The 14,696-nt window shown below is 34.0% G+C and overlaps 3 protein-coding genes across 5 annotated transcripts; 1 reads left to right on the top strand and 2 right to left on the bottom strand.

The window, feature by feature from the left end:
- Positions 1-3,341: 3,341 nt before the first annotated feature.
- On the top strand, positions 3,342-7,681 carry LOC108473460 (exocyst complex component EXO70A1-like). Of its 3 annotated transcripts, XM_017775026.2 has the most exons (4): positions 3,342-5,623; positions 5,686-5,810; positions 5,952-6,044; positions 6,846-7,681. In XM_017775026.2, the coding sequence occupies exon 1, from the start codon at positions 3,725-3,727 to the stop codon at positions 5,606-5,608; it is 1,884 nt and encodes a 627-aa protein (XP_017630515.1). In that variant the 5' UTR covers positions 3,342-3,724; the 3' UTR covers positions 5,609-5,623; positions 5,686-5,810; positions 5,952-6,044; positions 6,846-7,681. The 3 variants fall into 3 exon arrangements, with proteins under 3 accessions (XP_017630515.1, XP_052875816.1, XP_052875815.1); XM_053019856.1 differs by lacking the exon at positions 5,952-6,044; XM_053019855.1 differs by having other exon boundaries at positions 5,686-6,044.
- Positions 6,636-9,521, bottom strand: LOC108473461 (uncharacterized). The gene is made up of 5 exons (XM_017775027.2): positions 9,185-9,521; positions 7,940-8,858; positions 7,695-7,790; positions 7,290-7,426; positions 6,636-7,121 (listed from the first exon to the last, which is right to left on the bottom strand). Exons 1-5 carry the CDS (start codon positions 9,391-9,393, stop codon positions 6,947-6,949), a joined length of 1,536 nt encoding a protein of 511 aa, XP_017630516.1. The 5' UTR covers positions 9,394-9,521; the 3' UTR covers positions 6,636-6,946.
- A 3,401-nt stretch (positions 9,522-12,922) lies between these two features.
- Positions 12,923-14,346, bottom strand: LOC108473011 (protein DEEPER ROOTING 1-like). Its single transcript, XM_017774583.2, has 5 exons — positions 14,091-14,346; positions 13,938-14,010; positions 13,312-13,865; positions 13,056-13,233; positions 12,923-12,942 (listed from the first exon to the last, which is right to left on the bottom strand). Exons 1-5 carry the CDS (start codon positions 14,094-14,096, stop codon positions 12,923-12,925), a joined length of 831 nt encoding a protein of 276 aa, XP_017630072.1. The 5' UTR covers positions 14,097-14,346.
- Positions 14,347-14,696: the final 350 nt, after the last annotated feature.

Below are 14,696 nucleotides of genomic sequence, written 5' to 3'. Positions count from 1 at the left end.
ACCACTACTTCAAGTAGTTGAGCTTCTCTATATGTTCCACAAATTTGACCAGCTTAAATGGGTCAAATGAACCCTATTTAATCAGTTGACTCCATGGAATGTTATATATGCATACATCACGGGCTTCGATTCGTGACCCGTGACACTTACACATGGTATATCACATATCTCATATATAAGTCCTCTCACCTCAATGAGTAGAGCATATGGGCAACCTATATTCTCTTTCTAAGTGATTCATCCACCCTTCTCTTCTTTTCCTTCCACTCTCTCTCACTACCTCCACACGACAACTCTCCACCCTTCACCTTCACCAATCCATCCCTTGTTGACCCATAATACCAATAGGTGTTATATTGGTAATTATGTTAGTAGTTTGTGAAAATTAAATTAAATTGATATTTCTTTTATGTAAAATTACACAAAATCAAAGTTTATGTATAAAATTACACATTGAACTAAAGTTTATATATAATTTCATTGTTTATTCCTTTGATTATGTCATTTCTTTTAAAAATAATTTAATTTTTATAAAATAAAATAAACTTAGGCTATTTTAAAACTCAAGTGAATAATTTAAAATTCAAGTTTTCAAATGCAATCTAATAGTTTTTTTATGAGTAAGCTTAAAGGTAAATTCTTTTTTAAATTTCATAGGTGAATTCAGAAATTTGTAATGGGCCAAAATAAAATTTAAAAAATATTGGGGAACAAAGTTAAATTTTTACATTAAAATGGCTTAAACTGAATTATAGACTATTTTGAAACATTCACAAATGTAATTTTATCATTTAAAAAAACTAAAAAGGATTGAATTAAATTAAAATGATTGGAGAGGGATCAATTTTAAAATTGTATCATTTAATTAAGGGGCAAGCCTTCCCGCCCCTTGGCCTACACTACTAAGTAAGAAGTAGAGTTGTCCGTTCATCAACCCAAAATCAATGTTTTAAAAATTAATTAAAAAAATTAAATTGGCGGATCATACTACTAATTTTTTATTTAACTAATTTAATTATTGATCCAATAATAAGTAAATAAATAATTTAAAATTTTATAAAATATAATAAAAATTTAAAATATATATATTAAAAATAAATTAATTCAATTAATTTTTTCTTTCTCGATTTATAAATTTTGACAAACTTAAAATAATTTCCTTAAAAACTGATTTAACCCCTTTATTCAAATCAATATATCAATAAATTTTCGATCTCATCAATCTAACCCGGCTCAACAACATCGCTCAAAAGTGAGATATGACGGCTTGGAGACAGCTATTGTATGATTTCATGGTCAACAATACGTAAGTTCTAAGTTATGTTTAAAAAAGTGGGGCAAGAAGCGAACAAGCCTAGCCTACCCGTGCAGGGAATATAGATGGGCCTTGGACTATTAGAATCTTTGAATGAAGGCCCATATAGGTCTTATTTCGTACATTTAATGGGAAAGCGACCACTCCAAAATTTTAAATTATCTTCTTTAATCATTTTACCCAACAAATTTACGCCATTTTCTTTAAATATTGTCCTAATGTTTTCTATTTTAAAATAATTATTAAATAATTAATAATTTTCTAATTTTAGAAAGAAATTGTATTTTATTTACTCAAATAAATCGTTGACATTTTATTTGTACAAAGACAAGTTTGATTCTTTTTCTATATTAAAAACTAATATAGTTCAACGTTGAAAAATTCATTTAAATAATAATTAAAGGACTTCCGAGTACAAATTAGACTTAAGAAAAATAAGAAAAATTATAAAATTAAAGGTTCCTTTTTTAAATAAAATTTTAACCTAAAATGAAGACAACATACAAATGGATGAAAAAGTTGAAGGTCCAAAGGGAAAAATAAAAATTCAAGAAAGGCTGAGAGAGCAAATTTCGCGGGAAGGTGGCCGGAATTAGCCCAGAAATATCCCAATCGGCGGCGAATACTGCAATGAGAATTTAGATTGAAGAGAGAGAAAGAGAAAAAGGGTCAAAATTGAAAGTCCAACAATAATAAATTGTTGAATTAAAAAAAAGCAATAATAAATGGTCAAATTCTATATAAACTCTCAATACTAAGGTTTTTTTAAGCCCACTTTAGTTTTTCTACTTTATTTTGATTAATTTTAATTTTTATACTTTTTGAATTGATTAATTTTAATTCTTTTACTTTTTAAAATTTGACATTTCAGTCATCAATCGGACAATATTAGTTAAATCATTTTGGTTAAATTCAATTATTAGTCCTATGTTATGCGCACAATTATAGATGTGGTTCACATTCTCTAATTAAATCATTCTAAATCTTTATACTTTTTGATTTTTTGATATTTTTAGTCTTTACGCCAATGAAAATCGCTAATCTATTAATTAAATTTTTATTGAGTAATATGTGAAAATAAGAAACCGACATGATATTACACATATGATAATATGTTTAGCTCATCGATTTTAAAACTAGTAAAACTTAATTTAGTGAATTTATTAGTTGCCGTTTGGTAAGGACTAGAATTTTAAAAATTAAAAAGTATAGAAACTAAGAATAACCAAATTAAAATTATAATATTTGTAAAATGATAAAATGTAAATGCTATATCATCATGGGTCTTAAAAAATAAGTAATGCAAAATTATTTGATGGAATTCACAAAAGAAAATGGTTTGGGGATCGAAAATAAAAATTTGCAAACCAAAAATAATAGCAATGATCAAATTATTACAGAAGGACTAAATCCAATATATATATATAATAGAAAGAGCTTCCATAGAAATAGAGGTGATCATGGGCCGGGCCGGGCCCAAATAAAAATTTAGGCCCGTATACTAGGCCCGAGCCCGGCCTGGCCCGACCCGAAATATGGGCCTAAAATTTTGCCCAAGCCCGGCCCGAAATAAAATTACTAAGTCTGAGCCCGGCCCGGCCCGGTCCATATTAATTTTTTTTTCTTATTTCATTAAATAAAAAAATTTAAAAAATATAATAAATCAAATATATTTAAAAACATAAAAATAAATATTAAAACAAATAAAAATAATACTAAAACAATTCTTAAAACAATACACAAATTAACAATATAATAAAAAATAGTTATATTAAAAATTTAAAATAATTAAAAATAAAATAAAAAAATATATTAATATATAATTGGGCGGGTGGCTGGGCCCGGGCCAAAAAACTCTTACCCGAGGCCTGGCCCGTTTTTTAAACGGGCCTCGTTTTTTTGCCCAAGCCCATTTTTCGGGCCTATATTTTTACTCAAACCCTCTCATTTTTCGGGCGGGCCTTCGGGCCGGGCCGGGCCGCCCAGCCCATGATCAGCTCTGCATAGAAATTTACCATAATGAATTCCCCAAAAATTCCTCAAAATAGACCCACTTCTTCTCTCTTTCAAAATTTCAGGTTCAGACAAAATTCCCATTAGCAGCCTTACTAGACCACCACCCACATTACATCTCATTATTCTCTCTCTCTCTCTCTCTTTCTTTCATTTTCTATCCTCCAGAAAAAAGGAACCCTCCCCCCTACCCTCACCTTCACCTCCGCCGTCTCCGGCACTGCCAAATACACTTACTTTTCCCTTATTCTTACAGAAGAAAACAAAAAAAAAAAAAGTTTTAAGTTTTATTATTTTACTTTTTCTAAACCTTTTCCAAGATTTCAAAAAAGGATTTTTTTTTTCTTTCTTTCTTGTAAATTCTGCAGTTTTCTTTTTTATTGCTGAAAGTTAGTTATGGAGCTGCCTGAGAATCTTAATAAGGATAGTAACGGCTATGAATCGGCTGAGAAGATAATCCTACGGTGGGATTCAACCGCATCGGAGGACGCAAGGGAGAGAATGATCTTTGAAACGGACCGTCAAGAAGCCGATCTTTACCTACAAGCCGTCGATGAAATCCAACGTTCCTTATCCAACGTATCAATCTCAACCTCTTCAAACGCCGGCAAGAACGCTAACGCCGTCGATGACCAGTCAAAAGTCAACACCACGATCCAGATCGCCATGGCTCGTCTCGAAGACGAGTTCCGCAACATCCTTATCACTCATTCCTCCGCTTTGGAAACTGATTCCCTTTTCGATCCGTCGTCGTCCTCAATTTCAACGCCTTCTCACCACGAACTCGAAGAAGATGATACCTTAAGCAACGACGATAGCAGTCACCACGATCTCCTTCAGCTTCAGCTTCAACACTGTGAATCCTCGGATAGCTCGACTTACCGATCTACGAGCAGTATCCGTGAAGTGGATCTGATGCCGTCCGAAGCGATTTGCGATTTGCAAGCGATTGCGATGAGGATGATCTCGTCTGGCTACTTACGCGAGTGTATTCAAGTGTACGGGAGCGTAAGGAAATCGGCCATCGACTCGAGTTTTAGGAAACTCGGAATCGAGAAACTTAGCATCGGAGACGTCCAGAGGCTTGAATGGGAAGCTTTGGAGAGTAAAATCCGGCGTTGGATTCGAGCTGCCAAAGTTTGCGTCAGGATATTGTTTGCCAGCGAGAAGAAGCTTTGCGAGCAAATCTTTGAGTGTGTTGGAACGGATATTGACGATGCTTGTTTCATGGAAACGGTTAAAGGGCCTGCAATACAGTTATTTAACTTCGCGGAAGCCATAAGTATAAGTAGGAGATCTCCTGAAAAGCTTTTCAAGATACTTGATTTACATGATGCGTTGATGGACTTGTTGCCCGATATTGAGGCGGTTTTCGATTCGAAGTCATCTGATTCGATTCGAGTTCAGGCTGCCGAGATTTTATCCAGGTTAGCTGAGGCTGCTCGAGGGATATTGTCCGAATTCGAAAGCGCGGTTTTAAGAGAGCCCTCTAGAGTGCCTGTCCCTGGTGGAACCATCCACCCTTTGACTAGGTATGTCATGAACTATATCAGTTTGATATCTGATTATAAGCAGACTTTAATTGAGCTTATAATGTCGAAACCATCTTCGGGTTCGAGGTATTCTGGTGATCAAACAACCCCGGATATGGAGTTTGCTGAGTTGGAAGGGAAAACTCCTTTGGCTTTGCATTTGATTTGGATTATAGTCGTTTTGCAATTCAATTTAGATGGGAAGTCTAAGCATTATAGAGATGCTTCATTGGCACATTTGTTTATTATGAATAATGTTCATTATATTGTTCAAAAGGTTAAAGGGTCACCCGAGTTGAGGGAAATGATTGGAGATGATTATTTGAGGAAGTTAACAGGGAAGTTTAGGCAGGCGGCAACGAGTTATCAGAGAGCTACCTGGGTGAGTGTTTTGTATTGTTTGAGGGATGAAGGGTTGCATGTGAGTGGGAGTTTTTCTTCTGGGGTGTCAAAAAGTGCATTGAGAGAAAGGTTTAAGACTTTCAATGCTATGTTTGAGGAGGTTCATAGGACTCAAGCAACATGGTTGATACCCGATACTCAGCTCAGGGAGGAACTAAGGATTTCTATATCCGAGAAGTTGATCCCAGCTTATAGGTCATTTCTTGGGCGTTTCAGGAGCCATATAGAGAGTGGAAGGCACCCAGAGAATTACATCAAATATTCAGTCGAAGACTTGGAAACGGCTGTCTTGGATTTCTTTGAGGGATACCCTGTATCCCAGCACTTGAGGAAGAGATCTCAGTGAAAGGAGTGATCTGAGGTAAGATGAGATGAGTTTTGCCATGGTAGAAACTAGGACAACATTCTTTCAATTTTTTGCAGGGTATTTGGGCAAAATGGTGCTTTGCCGGACATGGGGCTGCCCTCAGCTCTCCAATTTGATTGAATAAGATCTGATCTTGTTGCTTCCTTGACCGTGGAATTGGAGCCTGAATGCTTTCTGCACTGTAAGCATTATGTTGGTTTGTTACCACATTCTAGATTTTGTTCCATTTGTTCATATGGTTATTGTTGTATTTGTAATTTAGAATTTTGTATGTGTGTTTGCTTTTACTATTATTAATGATATGAAGAAGCTTTTTTTATAGGCACTGCTTTTGAAGTTGGGCATCCTTGGCTGTTCCTTAAGTTAAAATTCCCTGTATAGATGGAATAAAATACAGGGGCCAATTACAGTTTAGGTTAGTATTTGATATACTGCCCATTAAAAATTTTAATTCCACAACCAAGGTTGAAATACTATCAGGTGTCCCATTTTTTTTACTATATTTATATTGGCAGCCTATCAAATAATTTTGCTTAAATTGAAATGCGATGGCCTACCAAGTCGAATTCTATGGTTCCCTTTTCATATTCAACTTGAATATGATACATATAGGTTCCCTTTTCATATTCAACTTGAATATGATACATATAGGCTAGGACATTTAGGGCAAATTGTTACTATGGTTCACACTCCACTTGCTCCAATTGGTTCTTTTATTGAAATTTTTTTCAATCATGTTGATCACGACTTGAAAATTCAAGCAGATGACAACTCTTGTTGGTAAAATCAATGACCTGGTGATGAACTAATGTCGCTTGACTTCATTGGCTTGTATATTGCTATGATTCATGGTCAAAAGTTTGCGTTACACTTCACAGATGATTCCCTTTCCATAATTTCTCAAAAGAAAAACCGTATCATATTAAAAGCCAGGCAACTTGAGAATGAAGTTGATGCCGAGTGTGTGACTATTCATATGGGATGTGTTCTATATATGAAAAGTCTGTTATATAACATGTGACCGAACTATATTAATATAAAAAAGGGCATAGCATGGATTGAACTTTTCCTTTGGTGAAAATTGACAAATAAAAGATAAACAACTTACTAAATTAAATAACTAATGAACAACATACAAAGAAACAATCTGAACGGCTGACTTTTGGTTGTAGTGATTGGCGTTTGGCATATAATAACCTGGTTGATATCCTTGTAGTTCAATGGGGAAAATTGGACCATCGTGGGACTGGGACAATAACAACAACATGACCTCAAATCAAGTGTATCAGAAGCATCAAAGAAGGTTCTTTTTCTAAGTCACTCTGTCTTGTCTTCTTCCAAATCACCATTCGATGCTCCATTGTGGCCCTGCACTGGTCTAGCCTCTGCTGCAGTTTTAAAATCTTTCATCGTTGTTGAAGAGGGTTTTATGAGTGTCAAAGTAGTATCATCTTTATCGAAATCTTCATTTGCTTCATCAGAGAAAGCGTACCTTTTAAGACCAGAACAACCGATTAACATACAAGTGCTCAAGTCTATATAGACATCTCAGAGTTGCTAGAGGGTGTTGGAATGTGCAAAAAACACTTGATAAATGAACTATATCATAAAAAGGGGTTGCAGGAAGTGAAAGCTTAGAGTTCAACGAGATAGATCTTACCGCATCGAATTTTGAGAAGGCGCCCAAAGAACACAGATGACACATAGTAGAGAGAAAGATAAGACTTGCCAAAAGGCTGGGATGATCCAGGCATTCTGCCACTGCTCGTTGTAAACATCATTCAACTTGAAATAAAGCTGAAAATTACAGAGTTACAGAAGTTGTGAGATGTGACAACAATAAAGCTGAAAATTACAGAGTTACAGAAGTTGTGAGATGTGACAACAATGCCATTTCTAAAATGTTTTTACTTTTTCCTCAACTGTACACTGTGGCTTCTCATTACGCCATCTCATACTTCCTAATTGTAGCATGTTCTTTACTTTCTTGTATATTATATGCTGGACTTAAGTTTGTTAATAAAGCATCCAAAAGAAAGCATCAAAGAATAACAGAGTTTTATACCTCGTAACATATCCAACCCACAGACATGATAACAGCTACTGCCAATGCATTTGTGAACTTCCTGTATATATCCAGCTTTACTGTCATTCTTCTAGCCTGTTGCACCAATAAGTGAGAAAAAACTTGCAAAGCAATGTATTACTTCAAATGATAAACGCAGGATGATAGCTGCTGTTACATTTGCATTGTAGAATTTCAAAAGATTTAATTGCCGGGCCTAGAAACAAAGTTGACAAAAGAGATACCTGAAGTTTATTTAAAGTTGCAGAGAGAGAAGTGAATATCCAAAGAATGAAGAAGGCATCTAAGATTGCAACGGGAAGAACCAAAAACAGTCTTGCCTTTCCAGAAAGATCACTCACTGCACCAACATTTTCTACCACTTCAAGAACTTCAGACGCCAAAAAGAAAGTTGCCCCAAGCATGATTACCTTTGAAGTAAGCCCACCAAGGGTAGGCCTCACAACACCATAACCCATCGAAACCATCAAAATGATAATCCAAGAAACTGTACGTTTGATAGTACCGAAGCTGACCGCCCACATGGTGATCCCAACTGGCCTGATTCCACTCTCATTGAACTCAGCATAATCGAAATACCAAAGAGCCATCTCAAACATGCCGAGCGTTATCACTAATGTTATACAGTTTTGCAAAGGAAAAATCTCTCTCCAAAACCTTGCATACTGCGAGAACCAAAAGATTCCAAGGATCACAAAAGCAAGGGACATGAACCCGTAGAAATTCATCAGCGGGGCCATTCTACCGGGTAGATAGCCATTAGGATTTTTCCATATGGTTTTCCCCTCCACAGTCAAATCTTTAAGGTTCACATCACAGTGAATGAAGTACAAGTTATACATCCCAGTTTTAGTAATCTTTATAGACCTTGATCGCAATGTTGCAACCTCATCATCTCCATTAAAGGAGATGCCGAACACTTTGGGCCAGTTAGGATTCTCGGTGGAAGGACGATAAATAACTTCTCCTTCTAAACAAACACCGAGTTTCGCAAGATCTGCCGTGCAACAAACAGCTCTTTGTCCCCCATAAGCTGAACCCCCAATCGTGTCTCTATCTTCGACCTCGAAAACAACTGCTTGTATAGCCTTGCTGCTAAAGTTAGCAGCTTCTTTGGGTCTACGGAATGTAACCTTCTCAAAACTGGTTCAATATTACATGCAAAATAAGGCAATCAGAAGGAAGAAAATGAGGAACATAAGCAATTGCACATGAAATTTTGTTCTTTGGGTACTAAACTTCAGTTTCATTCCAGAAAACATAAACTTTAAATTCACTAGTTTTAAATTCTTTTCAAATTTGCCCTACTACTCAATTCTGAATGCAGTATCAGATCCTAATACCACACATTTCAAACAAAGATATCTACAAAACTAAGAGATCTAAAAGCTAAAAGCAGCAGATACTTACATACAAAAAGGGAATTGCAAAACGGAAAATAAAAAAAGGGGGGAAAGGGAATAAGTTACCGGATATAAGAGTCACCAATAGTGGCGGTTACATTGTAGGGGTCAGGAAAAGAAGAATAAATGCCTTCGCTGCCGCCATGGACGACGAATGCGTTGCCTTTACCCACGAATTTCTCACCATTGTACTCATGAACCGAACCGTCAACAAAGTAAACAAAGCAGAAACACAAAATGGGTAGAAAGAAGAATGAATCTCGAAGCTTAAGCATTGCCAATAAAATGAAAAAGATGGAGACTTTGGTTGGATCTGCTAATTTGCGAAGGGGGTTTTTTTTTTTTTTTGTCTTTCTAATAGAGCTAAAGGACCAAGTAAACTGTGTAAGTAGAAATTTTTAAATAATATTAGTAAGAAGGATAGGTGGGGGAGGTGAGGATGATTTAATCCTGACCCTTAGATAATTGACTTTCTTGGTTTTATTTAAGATTAATAATTGTGAATTAAATTTTTAATAATTTAATGAGGTAATCAGATTAAGGAGAACAATGTGCATTCAGTGCTGTCGGTTTATTAATTAAAACCTGGCCAGTTTTGTTCTGTAAACCCATCAGCTGGGCTTGACCAATTTCTTTTATTAAAAATAATAAATTCAATATTTTGTTTCTATTTTTAAAATTTGGTGATGAAAAAAATATTGATAAATTAAAATTATATCCATTTTTAAATCTCAATTTCGATTTTTAAATTTATTATAAATATTTGAATTTGTTTGGAATGCCTAATTTTCAATTTCATTAAATTCTATGTGTCTTCAAGTATTTTTAACATTTTATATGGTTTTTAATTGAAATCTAATTTTAAAAATTGAATGATACCAAATAGTGGTGTTCATAAGTCGAGCTTAAGCATGATATTAATACACTTTATGTTTCCTTAAGCTTGGCTCAACTCGAAATATGAACTTAAAATTAAATTTTATCCGAATCTATCTATTTTTGCAAAAGTTTTCCCATATTATTTTTAATTTAAAAAAACATTTATATTATATTATTTTAATATTTAATAATTTTATACAATTTTTATTTATTGAAAATTTTTACATAGTCATCTTAACATTATTTTAATATTTATATCGAGTAGTATTACATATTTAGTGTATGTTTATTTTTTAATATATTCTAAATTATATAATATATAAAAATAATATAATATAAAGTATTATGAACTTAAAAACGTGTCGAGTCAAGTTTAACCCATATTTTATATGAGTCTAATTTTTTTACCTAAACTCATTTTTTAGACCTAATATTTTTCTCAAATTTCAAACAAACTTTCAGGCCTGAATAAATAACCCGACTCATGAACAGGTTTAATGCTAAACCCAAATATACAATTATATGTATAATTATAAAATTATGTTAAAATTCGATTGGTTGAAATTATTTGGTGTATGTTAAATAAAACTATTATCGACAATAACCCACCCCATGATTCATGGCACAGATAGCTCTAAGAGTAATGCCTGCTTCAATCCTACATACAGAGTGTATCATGTTGAGGGCGGAAAAAAATTCTAAGATCACAACATCAATATAGGTGGTTCACAAGAGCGGAAGGATGCTAGTGAGTGAAGGTGGAACATACTCAAAGATGAACTTTTGGTAACAGCAATGTCAAGGATGATCTCGGATGGGAAGTTGAGGGTGTGAATGAACTTGAAGGATGATCTTAATATAGCCAAGGTTGTTTCAGTGTAGCGGATCAATTGAGAAGGTCTTAGGGGTGATTTCAACATCTTCAAAATCGTCCGGATGTAGCAGATCAATTAATGATGCTTGGATGATTACTTCTGGAACATCTACCGGAGAGAAACAAGGTTAGTGGGCACCAGTGGACTTCCCTCTAGAGGATACTCCAAGGCCAAGTCAGTAAAGGAATAAAACATGATAAGAAAAGGGAAAATAATTAGGATAAATGGGTATAGAATACTTCTCTTACTTGGAATAGCAACAAAATTTTTTATATACACATCCAATAAGTGTATTTTTTTCATGAGATAGTAAAAATATTTTATCATGTAAAAAAGTCTAATAAATTATAATTATTGATCAAATAGTTGTAATGTAAAGGTAACTTTTGTACGTAAAGCTATCTTATAAAACAATATAATTATATGAAAGGGTATGTTATTAAAAGATACATCTATGTGAAAATGTATTTTAAAAAAACATGTTAGTTTGCTATAAGTTTAATTTGATTGTTCAAGTACAGGCCCAATCAGAGAATTGAATAGACAAAGAAACAAATAACAAAGTCAAAGAAGGTAAAGAGATTCACACATGATTGTTTGTTTAATGCAGTTTGGAGATAGTATTACTTTGCAGTGTTTCACTCAATGAATGATTTTTATTTTAATAATCTTTCGAATCAACTATTAGTTAAAGTACAATCTACAATTACATAAAAAATTAATTGCAGCCCCAACACAAGTGTGCAAAAATACAACCTGCTAAAAGCACTCCAAAAAAACACATTCAAATGTGTGGCATAACAACCTATTTATAGGCTAAAATTGACTTCTTCTCCATGTAGTTTTGATAAAGTAGAAATCTCAATTTTAATGTGAATATAACTTCTTGATAAATTTCCAATAATTATCCAAAATAAAGTAGAATTAATCTCCTTAAAAACAACCATAAAACATGTCTTTGAGATTAAGAAAAACTCTCACCATAATCAAGTGATTAAGTCTTTAATTGATCAGGTAACTAAACAATCATTGTTGGACAATTTTGGCTCTAATAATATCTCATGAAAATATATATTTATTGGATATTTATATAAAAGACTTTTCTGTTAGTGATTTCTTCTGATTTATTTGAAGTTTAAAAATTAAAAAAAAAAAATTGTTCTACACCATCGAATCTATTGTTTCAATTTTATAATTTATTTTATCTATTGAGTCAGGCGTGGATGGTGTAGCTTTGCAAATGAGAAGTAGACCTTAAAGGACTTTTGGTTTGGGCCTCATCCTGAGCCTTGACAAAGACATGGCTTAGTTATGCTGTATTATCAATATTCAGTCCCTAAAAAGAAATCTTCACATGAACCTTTGTCTTGAGGGAGGGACCAGGAAAGAAATGCAGAATTGATGAGAGTTTTTAAGGTCCTCTCTCAGCTAATCTGACTTTGGTCCCAACCTTAGTCTTCAACTTTTATTTCAACCTTAGTCCTCTCTCAGTTAATCTGATTTTAGTTCAACATTTAATACTTTAGTGGTAAACAATAACATTCCATCCAAAGCTTAATTTTTATTGAAATATTATTTGCACAGTCAAGGTGTTCCACAAATCTCAATAATTGCTTATCAATTCAAAATATTATTCACCTCTAAATTCATCTTACAAAAGGTGAAGTTAAAAAAACAAAGAAAAAGAAAAAGTGGGTCAAGAAAAACAGGATATAAAAAATAATGTCTAGCTGTGCTTAGTGCCAATACAGATATCCATTGCAGATATCTCAGAAACATGGCTTGCACTGCATCCACAGTTACAATCATGTAAAAAAGGGGAAGCACAGCTAGTACAAACAGACATTCTTGTCTGAATCGTACACCCTTTTTTTTGTTTGTTTGTTTGTCCTGTAATACTTTTGAGCCACCCACCAGATATAGAATTTATTCATGGATTTACCCCTTCCAAATTACTCTCCTGAACCATTCAAGGCAGCTATTCCAGTTCTTGACTCCTACATCTTACCTTTGTAATCTTGGCGCTTTCAACTATGTAGGTAGGTTGATTTTATATCTCTAGAACAATATCTGCAATATGGAAAATAAAAAAATTATTATTATTTATTTAGAGGTTTACTCTGTATACATGTTTTTGCTAATAATTAACTTTATTATGAAAATCCCAAGATGGAATTACTTACATTCAGAATCTGTTTTCACCCATTTACCTCCATCTTCACTCTTTCTCTCCAGTGTTTCATTTTCATCTGGAATTTTTTGCCTTTTGTGTGTTTGCTTGTCCTCCAAGTATTTCTTCATTGATGATTCTCTAGTTGGATTTTGACTGTAAATCTTCTTGTGAAGCATTACCCTCAAAAGCTGCATTGTGATTTAAGAAAAACCAATCAATCAAAGAAAATATTTTCAGTTAACTAAAGCTTTTACCATGAATTTTACCTTCTCCATTCTTGATTCTTGTAGCGTATCTCTCAAAGTTGGTGTAGGTGGAAATCCACCTGAACAAACAAACATCTTCTTCAAAAGGAAAGAAATTGATTTCTTCCCAATGGCCTTTTTCTTATTATCTTCACCACATATGTCTTTACATCTGCCGAGGATAATGCTAATGGTTCGATCGATGTCTTCCTCCGATCTATCCCCTGCATCACTGCAAACCGCATTGCTAAACCTTCTATCCACTTCCAAGCTTGATGGACAATTAAGAAATCTATCCAATGGTAAACTTGCTACTTCTTTTTTTGTGTCGGGGTTCGGTTTTCGGGACAAGAGTTTCGTTAGTTCCTTTTGTAGTTTCCCGACTTCTTCGACCGTGAACTCTTGTAAATCATTGGACGAACATGGCTCTTGGTCTTGAATCTCAATGGGATCCTGTTGAATGGTGCTTTGGGATTCAGGGTTTTCTTTAAGCTCGTTGTTACCAAATGTCCCTATTGCTAACAGTCCATGTGGCCAATCACTGAACTCCTCTCGAGGCTCTTGTTTCATATGATCTACAACAGAAAAAGAAAAATGTTACACTATGTGCTTAGACATGACTTAATTCAGACAACAGCAATGCTTACAAGTAGCAGATATTGTATTTGATTTGCTGGTTCCTTGTTTCCCATTGAGCTTATTTTGCATCCAACCAAAGAACTGTAATCAAACATTTCATAAATTTGATATCATTACATGATATATATGACATCTAGATTGAAAATCATGACAAAACATACCTTCATTTTTTTCAGATATGTGGAGCAGGACAAGCTAAAGAGAATGGAAGGGAATGAAAATGGGGGAGGTTTTTGTAATGAAAATTTGAAATCAAGTGGAGAATGTATATTAGAAAACTAAGTAGATCTCAAAAGCCAATGAGAAATGAACTTGGAAAAAAGGGATTGTATTTTGATGAATTTCATGAAATATTGGTTCAAGTTCCTATAAACAGCGGCCTTTCTGCAACTAATGTATTCATTCCCCCACCACAACTTTGAAGACATTCTCTTCCAAATATATACACTATGGATGTATGCATGTATGTATGTAAAGTCCACATCTATGGGGATACCATGGGTCTGGAACATCCTGTTTAGTCCAATGAATGGCCAAAAATGCTGATTTCAAGACAAAAAGTTCTAGTAAAAGTCTTTTAAGTCTCAATCTCTATAACTTATCATCAAACGGCTGTGGCAGTGACACAATGAAACATCTTTTCTCTTTCCCCTGGAAAAAGGGTTTACAACGACAAGCTGTAATATGATAATATATAAACGAATCTTGTGTTAAACATTGTTTCCTTTTGATACTAAGTGTTGGGCTTGCACATGTTCTATAAACTA

The sequence above is a fragment of the Gossypium arboreum genome, chromosome 10, assembly GCF_025698485.1.
Source record: "Gossypium arboreum isolate Shixiya-1 chromosome 10, ASM2569848v2, whole genome shotgun sequence".
NCBI lineage: Eukaryota > Viridiplantae > Streptophyta > Magnoliopsida > Malvales > Malvaceae > Gossypium > Gossypium arboreum.
This window is presented reverse-complemented; position numbering and strand designations above follow the sequence as displayed.

Coding starts and splice junctions, on each gene's coding strand:
- LOC108473011 (XM_017774583.2), bottom strand. Junction 13,866..13,937: donor AAATACAATATCTGCTACTT/GTAAGCATTGCT, acceptor TTTCTGTTGTAG/ATCATATGAAACAAGAGCCT. Junction 13,234..13,311: donor AAGAATCAAGAATGGAGAAG/GTAAAATTCATG, acceptor ATCACAATGCAG/CTTTTGAGGGTAATGCTTCA.
- LOC108473461 (XM_017775027.2), bottom strand. CDS start 9,393: ATGCTTAAGCTTCGAGATTCATTCTTCTTTCTACCCATTTTGTGTTTC. Junction 8,859..9,184: donor ATTGGTGACTCTTATATCCG/GTAACTTATTCC, acceptor ATATTGAACCAG/TTTTGAGAAGGTTACATTCC. Junction 7,122..7,289: donor CCTTCTCAAAATTCGATGCG/GTAAGATCTATC, acceptor TGGTCTTAAAAG/GTACGCTTTCTCTGATGAAG.
- LOC108473460 (XM_053019856.1), top strand. CDS start 3,725: ATGGAGCTGCCTGAGAATCTTAATAAGGATAGTAACGGCTATGAATCG.